The sequence below is a fragment of the Pleurodeles waltl genome, chromosome 9, assembly GCF_031143425.1.
Source record: "Pleurodeles waltl isolate 20211129_DDA chromosome 9, aPleWal1.hap1.20221129, whole genome shotgun sequence".
Lineage (NCBI taxonomy): Eukaryota > Metazoa > Chordata > Amphibia > Caudata > Salamandridae > Pleurodeles > Pleurodeles waltl.
The window spans coordinates 993856275-993877987 of record NC_090448.1 but is presented as its reverse complement, the minus strand read 5'-3'; the positions used below and the strand labels follow the sequence as shown (position 1 = coordinate 993877987).

Sequence of the window (21713 nt, the reverse complement as noted above, 5' to 3'; positions counted from 1 at the left end):
GCCGATGAGAACCTCGAGGATTTAGAAGAAGATTCTCTATGATGATGCTTCCCCTTCTTCTTCTTGGATTGGGCCAGAAACAATTTAGCCTCCCGTTCTTTCAGGGTCTTTGGATTCATGCGTTGGCATGAACCGCACGACCCAACTTCGTGGTCGGAACTAAGCTACCACAAGCAATTGTCATGTGGGTCCGTGACCACCGGATCAGGCTATTCAGATGCTTTCGTGTTATTGTGGTGGGTTTGGCCTGAGTATCACTGTCGCAAGAACAACAATAAATTAACAAGTGTGTCCTTTGTTTTATTTCCTGTGCTAGTGCTGCAGTGATAGAAGGAACAGTAGGAAATAAGATGGGAGGATGGCAGTCTTGATAGTTTTCTCTGACTGCCTGTTTAAACTGAATGTCTACCCTCTAACCAGACTCCAGGAAGACTTTTTCTCAGAATGGATAGAACCCATGTGTCTGCCTTGCATGCTACTTTAGCAGAATGCATACATCTAAAAAACAATTTAAACTGTATTATATTATCATTATTAATTGAAACTGTATGCCTTCTAGCATAGAGGGCTCTTGTATGGATTTGAATTTAGACCTGCAGACAAGAATCCAAGGACTGACTGATGCATTGGAATTCTATAGGTCTCTTTTATTAAGAACGCCTGTCCTTTGGCCTGCTATGCAAATTCTCAGATTATGTAATTCCCTGATTGCCCTGTAAAGAAGGAGTAATGAGAATAGGGTGGATAGATTAGCTTTAGACTATATGAGATAAATGCAAGAGACTTGTTATAGTGACTATTAAACTAGTTTTCATGACCCCCTCATCCTGATTTGTGAGAGGTTTGTATTGCAGGTGAAATAACATTTCTGCCCAGTATTTCATTTTAAGTTGGGCACATGTCTGGCCCTGGCAAATCCTTCCAAATTCCTTGAATATATTAATGAGAGAAGAAATGTTTCCCAGCACTTACTGTAATTTGATCAAATCCTCTTTTCATGTGGACTGACTTCTGTTCTTTTATATAGACTTCCTTGGTTTACCTGCTTCCTTGAACATCAAGAGGATTCCCCCTCATAGGTCTTAGACATCTTTGTGTTTATGTAACTACCTCCCCTGGCATACCCTGACATAAATTCTGTTTTCTATGCAACCTGCATGCTTATGAACACTGGCCCATGTGTTGCATGCTTTAGAGTTCCGACAGTGGTGAAGAGCGGAGAGAAACCCTTGTGCTGCTGCCTTGAGGATCGCGGGCAGTGGCGACTCCTGAAGCAGAGCCGATTCGGTGTGGAGTGCGGGGGTCGCGTGGCGCGACGCCGAGCCCTGGTCGGGCCATTCTGCTAAGCGAGGAGAGTTAGTGACAGCCTCCGTTCCCACCTCACTGGGGAGCCACACCTGGGTGAAGAGGTGGCAGCCCAGATGTTCAGCGCCGCCAGCCTTATGAACTACCGGGCGTGCTCCACAGAGGCATGAAACAAGAATTTCTCCGGCGACAGTGAGGCTCAGAAGATGAGCAGTGACACCTCCTGGGCCTGGTTGCGAGGTGGAGATGGTCCTGGGGGCAGCGGTGCACTGTGAGAACGTCAGAGAGTGAGGGGGCCCAAGGCTCAGGGCTTTTTATGCACTAGTGAAGGAAAGTGAAAGTTACTTGGCTGGCAATGCTGCAGTACTAAGTGGGGGAATGCCTGATAGGGACTGCTGCTTATCTATGGACTGACATTGAGTGCAAGAATTGGAGCAGGTGAGTTACGCTGGTTCCGGGGAGAGCAGAAATCGTGGACCACAGCATGTGGCGGAAGAGATAAAGGAGCACCCCCACGCACATGTGTCTCCTCGGGCACTGAAGCGCAGTCCTGGGAGCCCTTGGGATGGCATGATAGCGCACGTTTGGGCTGCCCTGGAGGTGGGGCTGAGAAGACCTTGCCGACACTGTTAAATTGTATGACGGTGGCGGGTTCCTCTGTCCCCCCCTCCACCTAAAGGGGAGCACAGAGCCCTGTGTAGCTAGTGCCAGGGACTAAACTGGTTTGGTCAAGGGGGAGTCCACTGGAGACCATCATTGTGATGCTCCGCCAGACACGGTGAGCAATGAGGGGCAGGCCCCCTCACAGGCCAACAAGATGGATAAATATGCTGTCCCCAGGACAATTGCGGACAGTGAGGCTAGCAAAGTGGCGGATGGGGGAGCCCCAAGAGTGTCGGAGGAGGGGTGGACTCCTGCGACCGAGCTGTCACTGGGGGCGATCATGGCAGCCATCTAGCAGGTGAAAGGCTCACTAGAATCCAAACTTGACGCAGTGACAGTGGATGTGACACTCCTGCAAGCTGACCTTAAAAAAGTTGCTGAAAAGTCTCAGTCACCGAAACGGCCATTGTGCACATCTTAACATCTGAAGAGCAATATGCGGTTCCTAACCAAGGAATATGAGAAAGTGGGAACAAGAAGATCAGGAGGGAGGGCCAGAAGGAACAATATCAGGATGGTGGGAGTGCCATAAGGGGCGGAGGAGCAGAGTGCCAAACTTTTTCTGGAAGATTTTATCACTAAAACACTTCATCCAAAATGGCTGTCCAGCTTCTCACTATAGAAAGGGCCCACAGAGCGCCTGTCCCCCAGCCAAAACTGGGGGCCCCTCCTAGAGCCATTATTGTAAGGGTCTTTAACTTCTGCAACGGAGACCCAATTTAGCAAGCAGCAAGGACGAGAGGAGATCTTCCATGCAAAAACACAATTGTTTGATTTTTTGACAATTTTACGCTTCAATTACAACAGCACAACTTCCAGGAGGCTAAAAAAGCAAAGAGGGATAGAGAACTCAAGTGTATGATGCTGTACCCGGCCCGGTTGTGGGTGATCACGAAGGGTAAGACCTGACACTCGTTGCCACGGAGGAAGCGTGGGAGTGGTTGGATGGCTGTCGCACCCCTGGTCGCTAACCCAGACGAGAGAATAAGTCACGCGACATAGCGTTGGACAGATCGGTGAGTCACAGAATGACAATGAATGTGGACGCATTCCGGAACAACCAACGCTGTCATAATACCCGTGCCCTCCGTCACGTAGTTGATACCAGACTGTTTTAGGATGGAGGCCGGGCTGCTTCCTCCAACTTCCTGGATGACGGAAAGAGAATGAGCTTGATCTGGCTGCAAAGAAACTATGGGATACAGATCAGTCTTTGGGGGCACGGAGGCTCTTAATTGTTTCTTGCAGAAGGCGGTGTGACACAAATTTTGCAGCAATAGATTGACTTAGGCATGCACTTCTGCTCCATTCAATGTGATTATGGGGATCTCATGTTGCCGGTTCTTTACTGTGAAGACTGGGCCATCTTTGGCAGCGCCAGCCCACCCACATGAACTGAAGTTTCTTTTTAGGCAACAGGCACCTTGCAAGTTGTGGGGGTGGGCAGTTCAAAGCCTACTTAGTGGAGTTGCAGGGTGGAGGGATTTGGGAGACAATACTGTTTTTTGCTGCTGTCTTGTGTTCGATTGCTGATTGTTGCTCTGTAGAAATGCAACTGACCAAATGGAAGACAGGGTGGGGTGTGGATTGTGCAGGAAGGTGGCGAGGGTCAAGAGGTGCCTACCAGCAATGTACCCCTGGGCATCCACTATGGCTCACTCTGTACAGGTACCTACAAGAGGGTATGAAGGACGTCGCAGATTGGATGAGGCTCAGCCGCCTAAAGCTGAACTCTGAAAAAACGGAAGTCCTCATCCTCGGCAACACCCCGTCCGCCTGGGACGACTCCTGGTGGCCCACGGCCCTCGGCACCGCACCGACCCCCGCAGACCACGCCCGCAACCTCGGCTTCATCTTGGACCCTCTTCTCACCATGACCAAGCAAGTCAACGCCGTGTCCTCCGCCTGCTTCCTCACTCTCCGCATGCTCCGCAAGATCTTCCGCTGGATCCCCGCCGACACCAGAAAAACCGTGACCCACGCCCTTGTCACGAGTCGCCTGGACTACGGCAACACCCTCTACGCCGGGACCACCGCCAAACTCCAAAACCGCCTGCAACGCATCCAAAACGCCTCGGCCCGCCTCATCCTCGACGTACCCCGCAACAGCCACATCTCCGCACACCTGAGACACCTGCATTGGCTCCCAGTCAGCAAAAGGATCACCTTCCGTCTTCTCACCCACGCACACAAAGCCCTCCACAACAAGGGACCGGAATACCTCAACAGACGCCTCAGCTTCTACGTCCCCACCCGCCCCCTCCGCTCCGCTGGCCTCGCACTTGCTGCCGTCCCTCGCACCCGCCGCTCCACGGCGGGTGGGAGATCTTTCTCCTTCCTGGCGGCCAAGACCTGGAACTCCCTCCCCACCAGCCTCAGGACCACCCAGGACCACTCCGCTTTCCGGAGACTCCTAAAGACTTGGCTGTTCGAGCAGCGATAACCCCCCCTTTCCCCCCTAGCGCCTTGAGACCCGCACGGGTGAGTAGCGCGCTTTATAAATGTTAATGATTTGATTTTGATTTGATTTGATTTGACATGGAACATGAATGGGTTGGCAAACCGCATCAAGCGTACTGTGGTCCTACATTACTACATGGGCACACCCCGGACATGGTCCTACTGCAAGAGACGCATTTGAAGTGAAATCAATATAAGGCACTAAATCAATACCATTTGTTCTCACCCCAACTTGGGGGGATTCGCTGGGCAGATATGTGGCAGTGTTGCATACATGGGAAGGCCAAATACTAAACATATGCTTGGTCTAGGTGCCCCTGAAGTTACAGACACAAACACTTCCTGAGGTTCGGGCTTTGTTGCTCGACATGCCACCTGGCTTACTGGTGCTGGGAGGTGATTTAAAGCTGGTGGTGGATCCGGCCTTGGACAGGGAAATGAGAGCCATTACATAAGGGCATGTCGGAACCCTAAGGGCCTTTTTAGACACCATGGGGTTGGTGGATCTGTAGCGAGAACATCACCCTGAGTCGAAACATTACACTTACTACTCTGCGGCCTATGGCAGTTATTCACATTTAGACTATCTGCTCACTCCGTGGGCACAACTGGGGCCCTTTAGGGATGCCCTGCACAAGTCAAAAAGCATCTCGGATCATTCTTCTTTTACCGTGACACTGCTATGCCCTGTCCAAATGCACATGTTGCCCACTAGGCTGAATCCCTGGCACTTGAAAGACATGACTGATAAAACTGGTGAAACCCACGTTAGACATGTTTTTGGGAGCACAAGATACGTGTGCCTACCACTGGATCAAAGAGTCTCGACCATAGTAGTGTTACCAAAGAAGGGGAAGCCTCCAGAGGAGTGTGGCTCGTGTAGGCCCATCTTCTTATTAAATACTGATATCAAGGTGCTTGCGAAGGCCTTGGTGGTTAGGCTGCAGAAGGCCGTTACCAAGTTAATACATCCGGATCAATTCAGTTTCATACCGCACAGGAGCACGTGCCTCAATTTGAGGCACCTTTTTTAGAAACCCGCGTATGACTAAAAGTCTGCTTCAGACCGAACGGCCCTCCTGTCACTCAACACAAAAATGGCTTTTGACAGCATCGAGTGGCCATATGTGTTTGCACTTTTGGAGTGACTGGGATACGGACCTCGCTTTTATAGCTGGATCCACCTCCTGTATCGGGAACCAATGGCCTGCGTACAGGTCAATGCTACACTCTCCCGGACTTTTGTCATACATGGGGGCACACGCCAGGGGTGCCAGCTCTCCCTTATGTTATTTGCTTTCGCAAAAGAGCTGCTAGCGACATAGGTTCACCAGTACCCCCTGATATGGGGCATCAGGGAATAGAGGGCGCGGAAGGAACGGCCCTCTACGCCAATGACGTTTTGCTCTATGTCACTAACCCGCGCTGGTCCATAAATAGGATTTTACACATTTTTTGCATCTTTGGGGATCACTCTAGTTATCATATCAACTGGGAGAAGTCCCTTGTCTTCCAGCTGGCTGGGGGTCCACTAATGGAGCCACCAGAATGCACCACGCCAATTGTCCGTGATGGATTCACATATCTGGGCATCTACATTAGCAGGTATCCAGAGAGATTCTTCAAGGCCAATCTCCTCCCACAATTGAATAGGTTGCATAGGGATGTGGACCTCTGCAGGGCCTTGCCACTGTCACTAATGGGGAGGGTGGCGCTCTACAAAATGATGTTGCTCCCTATATGTCCTACAAAATACACCACATAGGGTTCCAAAGGAGGTGTTCCGATGGATAGAGCAGGAGGTCAGGCTGCTGTTGTGGGATGGAGGAGGCTCTCACATAGCTTTTGAGTAAGTTACAGCGAGGGGTATATGAAGGGGCCTAGCTATCCTGGATATTACTAGGTATTATTGGGAACACCAATAGTGGTGGTCAATGTTTGGGTATGTGCAGAATAGGAGGACCTGGCATTCCGCGCAGCCAGGGTTGCTTTCAGGAGCCAGGGCTATGAAGTAGCACTATACCAGGGCTCTAGGGGACACATGTTGCTGCCCCACACTGAGTCTGTTACACGAGTGTGCAGAGAGTTGCCCTGGTATTTAAGGCAGGAAAACACCACCTCGGCCCTGACACTCCTGTGGCACAGGGACTTGTTGAGAGAAGTCGGTGGGCTACAGGGGTTCCAAAAATGGGTGTTGTTGGACCTCAACCAGCCAAATGGAATATCGTAAGAGTCTGGGGGTGGGACAAGCTCCCAGCATCATGGCGTGGAAGTTTGACCTGGATTGGTGCAGGGGGGCTGAGAAGTTAGTCTATCAGAGAAGAGGGTGCCCTAAGAAATGGGATAAGATATGGGGTTGTTGGAGTTTATATAGAGAGGAAGAGTGGGAGGATGGTTAAACGGGAAGTGGTTTGTAACTTGACTGGTAAAACTAGAATGTATGGTTCGTACCTGCCTGACCAAAAGGTCACATCTTTCTCTGGCAAAACTCAGAATTACTGTATTAACTGTGGTCAGTTGTCAAATGCGTGCAACAAATGCTTGAATTTGCTAATAAAAAGATGATTTTTATTAATTGCGCACAGACTTTTTGTGACTGATTTTGGGTACATCGGAAAAACTAGTTGCAGGGTGTCTTAAAACAACTAGCATAAGGAATATTAATTAGGTAGGTAGCTATTTGTGAAATATAACGAATACAAACACTGGAATGGTGGCCTGAAAAGAAAAGAAGCCCACTATTCCAGCATTTGCATTACTGGTTAACTTTTTTTTTTTTTTTAAACAGCCCTTGTTTCTTAAAGGTGTGGCATCCCAAAAAAAAACAAAAGTTGTCCGTTCGGGAAAGCTTTGGGGCAAGTAAGGGAACATTGCTACCACCTACCCCTCGAGGTTACCACACACCATTCGCAAATGGAAAGTGTCCCAAATGGACACTCTCTCCTTTGCGAATCAGTTATTACACCATTTGAGGTGTCATTAACTGATTATTGGTTTGTGACCACAGATATATGCCCCTTCCTGATTCAGATTCAGTATGGGTTTAATAACCCTGAAAACCACTTTACAGTCACAAAATCTGTGATTTTATAAATCACTAGGTTTGTGGTCGCAAAATGGCTTTGCGCAGCTGGCCCTAAATTCTGATTTTACTTCTCCAATAACTGTGCAACACAGACTCCTGGCATGTCTTTTAGGCCTTTACCTGTATGCCTAGAAATTACAAATTATGCCTAATACATTTAAGCTCCCACCTTCCCATTGTACACTACATGATACTCACATCAAAGGCAGGGCTTCACATGTATTTGTATTCCAAGTCATTTTGTAGGTAGAAGAATGGGTGTCCTTTATTATTTACTCTTGTCCTTTATTATTTATTCTATCAAAATATTTGGTTCCAATATTACCATTAGAATGTCATCAGCACTGATTTGAGGCCACATACTCTCATTGAAATCCCTTTTATTTCTTCCTATCTCTATACTGCCAATGGCTCCAAAAGCTTCTGACACAGCACCAATTACGTTGGCTGAATTAGCTTCTGCAGAATCCTATTATGAGATTGTAATCACTAATGATGGATCTGACATATTTGCTATACTTCTCTAACCATGATAAGGTATGTTGGTGTTAATATTGGAATAATTGATGCAGATGCGCATCACTACTATTAGATTCCCCCATCGTGAACCCTCTATCAACCCCAGCATATAGGTACGTGGTCAGGAAGGCTCTGAGACTTAGGCCTGAGGTCACTGACTGACAGGCCACAGGTGGGGTGGTGTGTAGCCAGCAGGCAAATGCATAAACAGGAAACTTAAAAACAAATCCCACAGATAGGCGTAGCAACACCACAATGGTCCCGGGAAACTGGCCCCAATAAAACACACATGGCCAGAGGGGTGCGTGCATTCCCAAAAACACCATAAAGTTAAGAACCACATATAGTTAGGAACACTTAACCAATGAGAACACAGCACACACAGCAAATGCAGCGACCAGGCCCCCCCACAGACATCTGGACACATTATCGGTTGGCCCACATGTCCATGCAAGCTCGAGTCGCACCTGCTTATGTTATCAGGACTTTATTTATGACTCTACCGCAACTGTTTGCATTCTTAACCATGAAAGGAATGTTTACATTATTTTATGGTATCAGAGGAATGTATAAAACACCAGTCTGAACTGATGTACATTGATTGACAGTCCTCAGACCACGGTTCTGTAACTGCTCTCCCGGCCATAATGTTTAATTAAACAAACTGTTCCTGCTTTGCCAGGCGCCTCTTGTCTCTTGTTTTTTAAAGGTAAATTCACATTCGAGCAACATTGGGTTTGACATTCACTCTTCACAAACTAAAGTGAACAAATGTGCTCATGCAACATGACCTGCATCCCTCACACCGTCCATTAAATAAATTAAATGTATGACGGTTAGAAAGTACTGCACAAAATGCAAGCAGCATTTTATACAAAATAGCTGTGAAATATATTTTTGCCTGCAATGTCGTGGGTCCGCTGTTGCAAACCTATCCCTAAAAATTCCTGAAAACACTTTATGTTGTTGTTGGGAAAGGTAAATTCTTCTCTTTTTATATGTGATTTGTATCACCAATGCAATAGATGAATTACCTGAAGTCCAAAAAACGCCATTACAACCGAGTTGATTGTTCCCAAGATTCCTTCTGGATCATAAGGCACTGTTGTCTGGTACATCACCTGTGAGCGTTTAAAGAGAAGAATGATAAAAGAACCATTGTGAATGTGGATGCAGAACATCGGTTATATGCATATTCTTCTAACTTCCTACCAAACTAACGATTGTTATTTTTGCATGGATGGTAAATACAGAAGAACAAGTCCTTGTGGAGAATTCCACCTGAAGCACCTTATTTTATAATGAAAAGGAATTACAGTACAGTTTGTACTTGTTCCTTTATGTTATAAATTTCCCTTCCACCTTCCCCTTCGTGACAAAAAAATCACCTTTCATCTTTGCCACTGAAAATTCCTATTTGTTCACAGTGAACCCTAAAGGTAACAACAGGCATCCCTATTGTATTCAGGTGTTGACCTCTAAGAAATGACGACCTTCACTCCCCACCCACCCACAAAAGGAAATTATATTTACTCTCAGTTGTTTGGAAAGGAACACAATTGTGAAAGCTTTAAGGCTTCAATGATAGGACTGCACTACCTGGATATCAGCCAAAATTTGTTAATGTCCCATCCTCCTTTCCCCTCTGTTTCCCCAACTCATTTAAAATCATAACCAATGGGGAAAGAGTGTCAATCCTGTGCAAATGTTTCAGGTCCTCCATTCGGTCTCAGACCGAAAATGCCCAGGAATGTCCCTTCTTGTGAAGAGGAAACTTGCAGCACATTGGAAACCACAGTTATGCTATTTCTGAAGAGAGGGGTCTGGAAAGCGTGATTTGCTATAGGGATTAATTTAAAGCACATAGGTGCCTTCCTAACTTTAATTTCTACAGGTCTTTTTTATTTCAGATAACTGATTTTTATTCAGGTCAAAGGATCCCTTTTGAAGAGAATATGGGGACGGTGATGAGAACTAGGGACAGTATTAGGGAAACACTAATTTATTTCAGCAACCAATAAACCCTGGACAACAAATTAGCACTGGTTTCCTAAAGTATCCAAAGTTATGCTATTCATCCAAGTGCGCAAATATCACGTACTGTAAAGGCAAACTTTTTCAAAGGAGTAAAGTGGACGGCTGTGGAGGGGTTCGTTTACATCACTGTGTAAATAAAGAACCATCCGACGAACCATTGGTGCACCCTTGAGCCGATATTCACCCGTGTCACTCACTCTATAACAGGCAGTAGTTTGTCTTGAGGTCTGCTCAAAGAGTAAGAAAATGTGATGATAATACTCATATCTTAATTTACTTCTGAATCCGTTTTAACACATTGAATTGCAAGATTAAGTTACAAAGAGAGAAAGCGTTCCCTCTGCAGGAAGAATTACTCCATATCATGGAATTCATGTTATATTGTTATCAGCATTTGTATTTCTACCACCTGCGTGGCATTGGCATGGCTCTAAAGTGCTTTTGGAACCTGGGTGCACTTGCCATATGCTTCCGGGTTAGTCATGACACCACTCAAGGTGGGTTTGCATCACTGTGTTTGGTAAGTAAATATCAAACTCGCCGATGCCCTTTTTAAAAAAATTTCATATTGGTGAAAGGGAAGATTAAGGTTTGCCTGATGCCTTAGTCGAGGATATTTAATAGATGTGTGTGTGAAATATCGTTGATGCTTATTTAGTTGTGTACCCTGAGTAGACTGTTTATTCAGTGGCATTGTCAGCCAATTGTGTACCTTTGGTGCAATGTTGTTCATGTGTTTATGTGAAAGGTTCAATGGTTCTAAAATGTACCTTGGAGTGAGGAAATAGATGTGGAGTTTTGCCATTTGTGGGAATGGGAATGTCTCCTCTACAGTTTTGCAAGTGAATACCCCATGCTCTAGGTTTGCCACCTTTCTCAGAAAAAGTACTGGCTATTTGTCAAAGTTCTGATGTTCTGAAAGCATGCATGCTGGGGACTGCTTAGAATAATTGATATTTGAGACCCAGAGTAGGGCTCTGTGTTCTGAAGGTGTGCACCATGAGTGTTTTCCTTTTCCAGAGGGACTACTGTCCCGCTTGTCAGCAGACAGGACAGAGCTTTGCAGTGTGTGTTGTGAAACCTAGTAGAACAACAGGCTTTCCCCCCTGTTCTGCGCACTGGGCAAGTAGCCCAAGTAGCCTACTATCGCCCCCCCTCAAGTTCTGCCTAAGTCTTATGTGGCAGGACCTTGCTACCTGCCGGCAGCTAAGGGAGTGGGGCCAATGGTGAGTGCAACAGAGATGCAGGGCGAACAAGGAGACGGCAGGGTGTTTGGTGGCTCATCCTCTGCCGCTGTGGTTGAGCGGCAGACAAGGATGGACCCTTCCACTGGACTACAAAACTATACATTGGCAGAAGATGAGGTAACAGTGAGGACGTGCAGGCTGGCGGCCAGGTTAGTGGAAATACAATTATTGCAACGGGTGGGGGAGGGGTGGCTTCCATAAATGCCGGGAGTGAAAGAGATGTTGGTGTCTGTCTTAGCACACCTTCCTGTCTGCAATCGAAGGGGAATGACTTTGTAGACTCTATAGTGGTGTTGTCAACCCCTGGCTCCCATATTCTGCCTTTGTCAACAGTGTCTGTTAATTGTGATGAAGCTGCTAAAGTGAGGCAGGTTGTATCTGGCATAATTAAAAGAAAACATGAATCTAGCAACTGACTCTGTTAAGCTTAAGCCTCAAGGAAAAAACACAGTTAAGTTATCAACAACGGTATCTGTAGATTAGGCTGGTGGGGATATGGGGCTGGAGGACTCCCTTGATTTTGGGGATTAATTTTACTCATTGACTGATGGCTTGGACACTTCTAGCTCAGAGGATTTGTCAGGGGATACTGCCACTTCAGACTTGGATAGTTGCTCGAATAGTCCATCTGAAGGTGTTCTTATTTCCACCATCAAGGGTGTTAACGATATAGTGGATCTAAGAGAAAAAAGAAGTGTGAGATCAGTGAGCCTGGAGAGATGAAAGGAATCTCAGAGCCGCTTGTCTTAAATTGGGATTACTCAGCCATGGGAGGTGTATGTTGATTCAAGTGGCCAGCAACAAGGGACGGAGAAAATGGAACCACTCGTAGAAATGGACGAGCCTATACTGAAGCTAATTTATGACTCTATTAGGCTGCACCAAGAAGAGACAGGCAGAGATGTATTGAGGGCCAGATTAGCTACTACAAAAGTGCATGCTGCAATAAAAAAGGTAACCAGAGATTGTACTGTGACTGGAAAAAGTATCAAAGCTATTGAAGGGAGAACCCCAATTTTGGAAACTGGTGTTGGGGAAGTGAGAGACCAAGTGGAAGCTCATTGCTCCCAAATTACAGATAACCAAAGGAAATTAGAGGTTTTTGAGAGCAGGCAGCGAAGAAACAATCTGCAAGTGTTGGGAGTGGAGGAAGGTGCTGAAGGCAGTGGTATAAGGGCATTTGCACTTAATGTGTTTAGAGGGTGCTTTTCCCGAGTTATCAAACTGGAACTGGGAGCAGGAAATTCAAAGAGTGCATCTCTTTCCCCTCATGTTAGAAAAACTGGGTACACAACAGGAAGAAAGAGTGGTCAGAGCTATTATTATGTACTTTGGTAATTTTCTGCTAAAACAGGTTATTTTTTAAAAGGCATGCATGACGCCAAATGTAGCTTTAAAGGACACTCTTTTTTTACTAATCCTTATTTATGCCACAATACTATGGAAAGAAGATGAAGACAGACTGAGGCAATTAATCCACTCAATGCAAGAAAAAAGGACAGAAGCATACTTGATGTTCTCAGCCAGGCTTAAGGTTGTTTTTAAGAATACGATCTGAGTGTTTTCATCCAAGATTAAGGCCAAGGTATACATTGATGAGCTGGCTAAAACACCCTAAAGGAGAGTATTACAATCAGAAGAGGGGCCTATGTCCAGGGGAAGGGGACATTCCTCTTTTATCTTGGCTGATTTTTGTTGACTACGGTTGAATATGTTTATTGTTGTTTAATGATGGCTCAAAGGCTTTAGTTTAATTAATTGTAATTCATTTTGCTTCAGATTTTTATGGGGGCCTAAATGGACTTTGGCCTGATTGTGGGAGAATATGCTGCTTTTAGGGAAGGTTTGTGCCTCTCTCATTTCCTTATTTTCTTTTCTTGTGGATCTTCTTTTGGTTGGTATTCTCTGGTGGGTGTGGTTATTAAAGGGGGAGTCACAGGGCTCATGGGAGGGGTGGGGAAGGTGGAGAACACAGCACAAGAGGAGGGCTGGCACTTAAATGATCCTATACATTTTGTTAAATGGTAATTGGAGGAAGAGAAGTTCAAAGAGTTCAAAGAGCTTTAAGTGATTCTTTATAAATGTGAAGATACTACAGTATATTAAAAGTTTAACTCATATGGCCCAAAAGGCTAAGATTTGCATAGCTGCGGTAAATATATGCAGCCTGAACGACAATGTTAGGAGGTGAAATGTTGCTGAAAATCTCAAGGTGCTGCTTGCAGATATCCTCTGTATGCAGGAAGTGCATATAGATGTTTAAGGGGCAGAAAATTATTGGAATCATTTGGTTTTATGTTAGGCGTGTGTACGACAGAGTACAAACACTTGTGGGGTAGTTATCCTGGCTTGTAAGAATATGTGTGGGCTTAAGCGGTGTCCCTCTGACAAGCAAGCCAGGTGGGCAGTTGCTGAATGTCAGTTTGTCTGAAGCACTGTTATGATTTGCATTGTGTATGGTCCAAATTTGGATGATTCATAATTTGTGGGGAGTTTGGTAGGAGGGCTACATGATTTAGGAGGTAAAGGGTATTCAGAAAGGAAACCTAGAGTTTTTCACGCACTGAATCATTTTAAGATTAATCATGAGCTAAATGATGGGTGGCATAAGATTAAAGCTTCGGACCCTGGATATACTTTTTTCTCTGACCCCCACAGGAAGCATTTCCGTTTGCATAATTTTTCCACATCCTAAAGCTTGGCCCATGGAGTACTGATTGAAAAATTCCTACGAGTCATGTCAAAACACAACCCCATGGAAATGTCATCACTTGGCGGGATAAAATCTGAGTAGGAATGGTCATTTGAGAGAGGCTTATTAACTGATCAGGATTATATAAGCCATATGAATAAGTGGATACCTGCATTCTTAGCATGTAGCCGGGGTAGTGCACCACCAGATATGGTTTTGGATGCGTTCAATGCCACATCCAGGGTGAAACTCTTAGTTTTATCTTGAACAGGCTGAAGGCGCAAAAACAGGTGTGACAAGATATGTATAGAGAATTGGGGAGGCTGAAGAACAGCTCATTGTTGGTGTGGCAGAGGGGGTTGGACTAACAGCAATCAAGCAAAAGATAGCAGTAATAAAATCAGCCATTAATGATATTTCGGCAAGGAAAGTGGCTGAGCAGTATTTAGCATGTAAGAAAGAATGCTATGAGTACAGTGAACGTGTGGGGCATCTGCTCGCAGTGCGGACAAGGCAAACAAAATGGCAGGTGAAATCACTGAAATTAGAAATGGGAAGGGCCACCTTTTTACCATTATAGATGGAATAAGTGAGTTATTATGATAATATTACGCAGCCCTGTATAATACTGAGGGAATAAGTGAGGAAAAGGATATAAAAGAATATTTGAACCCGACCTCTGAGTGTAAAGTTAGCCCTGAGGATCTGGCTTTTCTGGAAGTCCCTATTAATAAAGATGAGATCTACACAGCTCTTATGGGTCTTCCTTCAGATAAAGAAGAGGAGGTGGATACAATCCCATTAGAATTTTATAAACTTTTTTCTCATCCTTAGGAGATTAAATGACTGAGATCTTTTTGGAAGCCCAAAGAGGGCAACATTTACCAGAGTACTGGGTTCTGACGAATATAGTGGTGTCTCTAAAAAGGGGAATACCCACAGGATCCCAGGTCCTATAAACCTATTACTAATAAATAGTGATAGCAAGGCAAGGTTGCCACCATATACAACACTTCGACCCATAATCCACAGTCCTCAAACTCAGAAGTCCCTACCAAACCAGCGCACACCAGACGAATGTTCACCACCTGGACACTGCTCACCTCTCAATCCACCTCAGAGATCATGTCACCCATCCACTTCGGAGCATGCTTCGACCCATGCCTCCACTTCAACCTCTGAACCAATCACACCAGCTCAGAGCTCACCCATCTCCTCAACACCTCCATCACCTGGGCAGTTGTCCCGGACAAATGGAAACAAGCAGAGATTAGACACCTCCTGAAAAAAATATACGCTGATCCTAGCAACACAAAAATTATCGACCGATCTCGCTGCTCCCCTTGCCCGCCAAAAACCTCGAGAAGGCCATCAATCAACAATTCACTGAAGACTTAAGAGCAAAACAACCTGCTTGACATCTCTCAGTCAGGATTCTGAGCCAACCACAGCACGGAGACCACACTCATTGCAGCCACCGACGACATCAGAACACTCCTCAGTCATTGGGAGACCACCACCCTGATCCTCCTCAACCCCTCCGCAGCATTCAACACCGTATCCCATCACACCCTCATCAACAGACTCCACAGCATTGGCATACAAGCGAACACCCTCAAATAGATTGCCTCCTTCCTGGCAGGACGCACCCAGATGCCTCCCTTCACCCCAACATCATATGCGGTGTACCCCAAGGATCATCCCTCAAACCCATACTGTTCAACATCTACATAAACAGACATCAGACATCATCAGGTCCCACGGATCTCAACACCATATCCTACGCAGACGAGACACAGTTCATCCTCTTGCTCACCGAAGAACCTCCCATAACCAGGACCAACTTCAGCAATGCCATGACCAGCATAGCCAACTGGATGAAGGCAAACTGCCTCAAACTCAACTCAGCAAAACAGAAGTCCTACTCTGTGGGAGAAACACATCCATCTGGGACCACAGCTGGTGGCCATCCGAACTCGGACCGAAACCACACCCACAACCTTGGCAGCATCCTCAACAGCGAACTGACTATGAAGCAACAAATCAATGCAGTCACATCCTCCTGCTTCCACACTCTCTGCATGCTACACAGGAACTTCAGATTGATCACAGTCACCACCCGGAAAACCGTCACTCAGGCTCTCGTCACCAGCCGCCTCAACTACGGCAAACGCACTCTATGCCACCATCTCTACCCAACTCCTCAAAAGGCTCCAGACCATACAGAATGTGTCAGCTTGACTTATTCTAGACCTCCCCAAACATGCCTGCATCACCCCCACCTTATAGTCCTCGACTGGCTTCCTATCCAGAAAAGATGCCAGTTCAAGACTAACACATGCCTACAAACTCCTACACGACCAAAGACCACCCTACATCACCCACCGGCAACTTCTGGCAACCTCCCACACACCTGAGCTCCTCCTCGCTGGCCCCCACTCCCACCCATCCACCACTTTGGAAACACAGGAAACCATCTGTCGCAGCCGCAGAAGTAGTTGCTCCTTTTCCTACATCACTGCCAAGGCCTGGAATGACCTGCCCCCTCCACCTCAGAACAGCAACCTCCCTACTGGACTTCAGGAAGAAACTCAAGACCTGGCTCTTCAACGGAGACCTCGCACCCCAGCTCCCAGATACCCCGCCTCCCCTAAGCGTGATAGTGCTGCCCTCTACAAATGACTGATTGGTTGATTGATTCTAAAATTTTAGCTTTTAGATTAAGTTAAATTAATGGAAAATTGGTATCGCCCAGACAACATGGTTTTATACCAGGGAGGAGGCACTACCAACTATATCAGTCAAGTCATTACTCTGTTTGACACAGCAGCAGAGTCAGATAGCCCAATGGCTCCTGTCCTGTTGGGCGCTGAAAAAGAAGAGATGGCCTAGATTTGGGGAAAGTTTTATTAGAGCAATACAAACAGTGTATAGGAACCCTAGAGCCAAGCTTCAGGTTATGGGAGGGGCAATCCAATTCTTTTCGAATAATGAGGGGAACAAGACAGGGGTGTCCCTGTTTGACTTTACTGTTTGCCCTATATATAGATCTGTGGACCATAAAGCCTGAAATTAATGTTTTAATTAAACCTATGTGTCTTCAAGGCAATAGCACCAAGAAGTTGGCATATGCCAATGATATTGCAATTGTGACATCAGGTCCAGGGGCATCCATGCTGGAGATAGAAAAGGAGGCCACAGAGTTTTTTTTGTAAGATAGCTGTGTATTCCCTGAATGTGAATAAGACTAAGCTGGCGGTGAACAAAAATATACAGTTAGCAGATACTCATATAGTGGAAAAGGGTGGTTATTTGGGAGCAAATGTGGAGGCAGATTTGGAAAAGGTGGTTGAATCAAATCTTATGCCGATAATTTGTAAGAGTTAAGGGGATTTACATGAGATGAATAATTTACATCTTTCTATTGTTGGCCGCGTAATTAAGATGCTATTCAGATTCATTCTGCTCTAATTCGAAGGTAGATGGTTTAAAATGATGGAAGATATGGTGAGTAGGGCTTTAGATATTTGATGTTACCCAGAGATCGAGGAGGATGGGCAATTCCTAACTTTCAGTATTATCAGTGGGTTGCAGCACTAAAATATATGAAATCCCTAATAGTAGAGAGTGAGGTAGAATGTATATCGAATGAGAGTGTCCCCCTATGTATGAGTTATTAATAGGAGAAAGAGCTAAAAGTTGTTTTTGAAAGGTTATCAAGTTAAGCTATTACAAGAAAGTAAGATTCAAAACACTGTTGGCAGCTTTCAAGGTTTGGACTGCTGCGAGGAAGAAAACTGGGATTGCCAGATATAGTCATTTTACTCCAGTACAAGGGTCTCAAATCCTACTCCAGATATTCTCTGATTCACACTGTCTCAGCTGGAAAGTCAGAGGGCTTCAAAGACTTGGGATTTTTTTTGTAGAATTGCGTCTTTGATGAGCTGCAGACAGACTATGGGATTGACAGAAGAGGGTTTTTTAAGTATCTTCAAATATGGGATTTCTTGCTATAAAAAGGGAACGGGGTCGAGTGGGTTTTTGAAACAGACCCTGATGGGGCGCTGTGTATTAGATTGGAGAGTACAGTTAGCCAAATGCATAATTTTCTAGTGTCTCCGACGATCTAGAAAAGCAAGTGAATAAATGGGTGCAGAAACTTGATATTTCTAGAGTTGAGTCGCACCGTACTGGTGTCGGCAGGATTACAGGCACAACATTTTAAGACGCTTTCTGACCTTTACTATATGCCGGCGAAGATTGTTAAATTAGGGGGCGGGTATTCTCTGTCTAAAGTGCCGAAGCCAGGAAGCAGATCTGGCACACGTTTAGCAGCTGTCTAGCACTCAATCAACTGAAGTCGGAAATAACATTATCCTTAGTCGTAATCCTAAACCCCCAATTAATGTTCTTGGAAATTCTTAGTGATATGGTCAAGTCCGGGCGGCTGTTTTGTATTTATTGCTATGGCGGTTATGCATGTCTGTATAGCTTCCTCATTCCATCAGTGGTTAGCACGCTTGTTATCAATGTGCAATCTGGAAAGAAATCTTTATTTACTGAAAGGGAAGAGGGCAAGAAAGAGGGGAAAACAGCTCTGGGCCCTTTCAGGAGGTAGATCGGAAATGTATCTACCTGAATTGGTAAGAATTGTGGGGGCTATCTTTGTATGGCACTGGCTGGGCACCATGGAGATCTAAACTTGTGTTTTTTTAGAGATGCTCGATATACTATATACTGCATGCCCTTTATCTCATTGACCTGCCTTTGTTCTTAAAGGACACCTAAATAATGTTTGAGTAATGTGTGCTGATAGATTTTATATTCCTGAGGTTGGAATGGTGGGTTGGCTGTTTAGAGGCCCATTGGTAAAGAAGGTCTGTTCTGATGGGGTATGAATGGGTACTGTTTAACATTGGCTAGAGACTTTCGCACTCATTACACTTTGCACCTTTGCACTCTGCACTTTGTCTTATATAACTTGCTGCTGACTTGTAAACTGGAAGACATAATGAAATTATTGAATATTGCTCTGCTCTTTGGTACATTTCTAACTATTTTGGATCATAAATTTGATGTGTGAAATGTTTTACCCCCCTCTGGTGCATATTCTGACATATATAATAAAAATAATAATAATTATTATTATTATAAAAATAAAGCCAAATACAAAAAATAAGGCAAGCCAGGACGCAATATTTTGTAAAAAGATTGGAATAAAACAGTAGCTCATCTAAAGAACTGTTTAAAATAGTTAAGGAATTGGCTCATCCAACATTGTTGAATCAAACAATCAAAGCTTCTGCCTCCTTTAGTGCGGAATTGGCGACATTCTTCAATAATAAAATCATGACCTATGGAGGAGGAGCTATTTAAGGATGTTAAATTAAACCCAGAAGCCACAGCTAATAGGGAGAAATCTGCTGAATTGACAGTGGAAATGGGGAAGGGATGATGGGAAAGGTGAGGTCTGGATCTGCTTTAGATCCTTGTCCCCACTTTGTCTATTCTCTCCTAACTCCCACACTTGCACGATATGTAACACTGCTCCTTAATAAATCCTTGAAGGAGGCAGTGATTCCAGCAGCCTGGAAGCAGACCTTGGTGGTGCTACTGGCAACAGAAATAAGGCGTGGATGCTTCCACACTATCTAATTATCGTCCCATTGATATGACACTCTTCTTGGCCAAAGTACTAGATTGCTTAATATTCAAATAATCCACTACTTGGACAGTAATAACTTACTGGATCCTTCTACTCAACTAGAAGCGACGTACAGTGTTAGGTCATTAGTGGACCAAGGGAAATTGGCAGCATTAATCCTTCTTGACTTGTCAGCAGCTTTTGACACTGTCTCACCAACACCTACTTCAAAGGCTGCACAAAATAGGTTTAGACTCCGCCAAATCGCAGGTTTTTTTTTTTTTTTTTAAGTAACAGGTTTCAATCAGTGCAGCTACTTGCTTTTAGATCTAGCTTTCAAAATTCGCTTTGTGGAGTTCCTCATGGCTACTCTTTGAGCCCAATTTTGTTGAATGCTTTTTGACACCAATGGCAAGTATTGTGAGAAAAAGAGGTTGTTTGGAGATCGCTATGTATAATGATTAGTATAATAAGATGAAGGGGAATTTGGTCTAGAGGTAGAAAGATGGCTGCAAATTCACTGTTTAAAACTTAATGCGGACAAAACAGAGATTCTGCTGTTTGGGGGTGCCGGAAAAATCTGAATGATTTGTGCTGGCCAGTGATGCTAGCCCCCGCACCAAAACCCAAGAAAGTGGTTACAAATGTGGGCTTTTAATTGATGATGTCCTTTACTTGCAGGAACAAGTAACTAGGGTATGTGGGATTTGTTTTAGTCTGTTACGTAGCCTTTGGAAACTAATTTGATGGATCCCAGCGGTATGGAGAAGGAATACTGTCCAAGCCCTTGATTATAAGCAGGTTAGATTATGGAAATGCACTGTATGTGGGCATGGTAAAGTACTTGTTCACATGGCTCCAGACTATTCAGAATGCGGCAGGAAGACTTATTTGTAACAAGATCAACAGGTGTTCAGCCTCCGCCTGCCTTAACCAACTTCATTGTCTCCTGCTTCACAAAAGAGCTATTTCAAGCTAATGTGCAATACGCACTTTAAGAGAAGGGCCCAACAATGCTACAGAACAGAGTTACCTTTCACAAACCGATACAGAATCTTCGATCAGTCAATCAGGGTTTAATATCACGTAGATGAATTAAGAAATCTAGAATGTGTGGTCGCTCTTTCAATTGTTTGGCAGCATCCCTCTGGAATAAGCTTCCTTAGAATTTATGCGCTGTGTCAGATTTGTTGGTCTTTCAGGAGAAATGGAACACCTGGTTGTATCCGCTTTAGGGTTTCAATTGGAAATGCTAAATGATACAGTTGAGTGCCGGGATATCCCTTTGGGGATAAAAGTGCGCTCTAAAATTACAAAATACAAATACTTACCCCTGTAGCATCTTTACTACTATTATAAAAACTATTGTTTAAAAAAAAAAAATCTGAAATTCACCAGTTATAGTTTACTGAAATAACTATAACTTGGACCCGCCTTGCACTGCTTACGAACTCACATATTAGTTAAGACGTGCTGATTTTGAGAACTATAACTGTTTTGCTACAGAGTCTATAAAGTATCTTCATTGATATGGTCTGTTCTATTTTACTCCCACATATCTTTCACAATCAAATCAGTACTGGCTTTATTTAACAACACAAATGTTGATATGCTTTCTCAAGATATATGTTATTAATTAACAAAATACAAATTCTTTCTTTTCTGTATGTTTGCTGGATGTTGAGGTCACAAATCAGTCTCTTCAGAAAGTTCCATTACAATAGCTATATACCAAGATTCCTTTGTTTATTTCAATTTCAAGTCCTTCCAAGGGTCAAAAAAATCTATTAACACGTTAAAGCTTTCCAGATAAAAAGCAAGTAAATAGAACATATTTAAGATACTCATATTTAGATATTTACATATTAACTTAACATGGTAGCCTTAAAATAAAAGAATGAAACTGACGTTTATGTCCCACCCCATAGCAACAAACAGCTACTGGCTGGGAAGCTGCTGCGTAGCTTGCAGATCTGCCAATATATTGAATCTTTTCAAGTTATACATACAAACCTACACATTGGTTCATAGCAAAATAAGAGGGAGGCACATTTGAGCTTG

General features: G+C 44.5%; 1 protein-coding gene across 1 annotated transcript in view; it reads right to left on the bottom strand.

Moving 5' to 3' along the window:
* The window catches only part of HGSNAT (heparan-alpha-glucosaminide N-acetyltransferase), a 307063-nt gene that overhangs the window by 80414 nt on the left and 204936 nt on the right, over nucleotides 1–21713 (bottom strand). The window contains exon 14 of the mRNA XM_069208519.1: nucleotides 9067–9153. Within this exon, the coding sequence (XP_069064620.1) occupies nucleotides 9067–9153 (87 nt within the window). The remainder of the gene's footprint in view (nucleotides 1–9066; nucleotides 9154–21713) is intronic.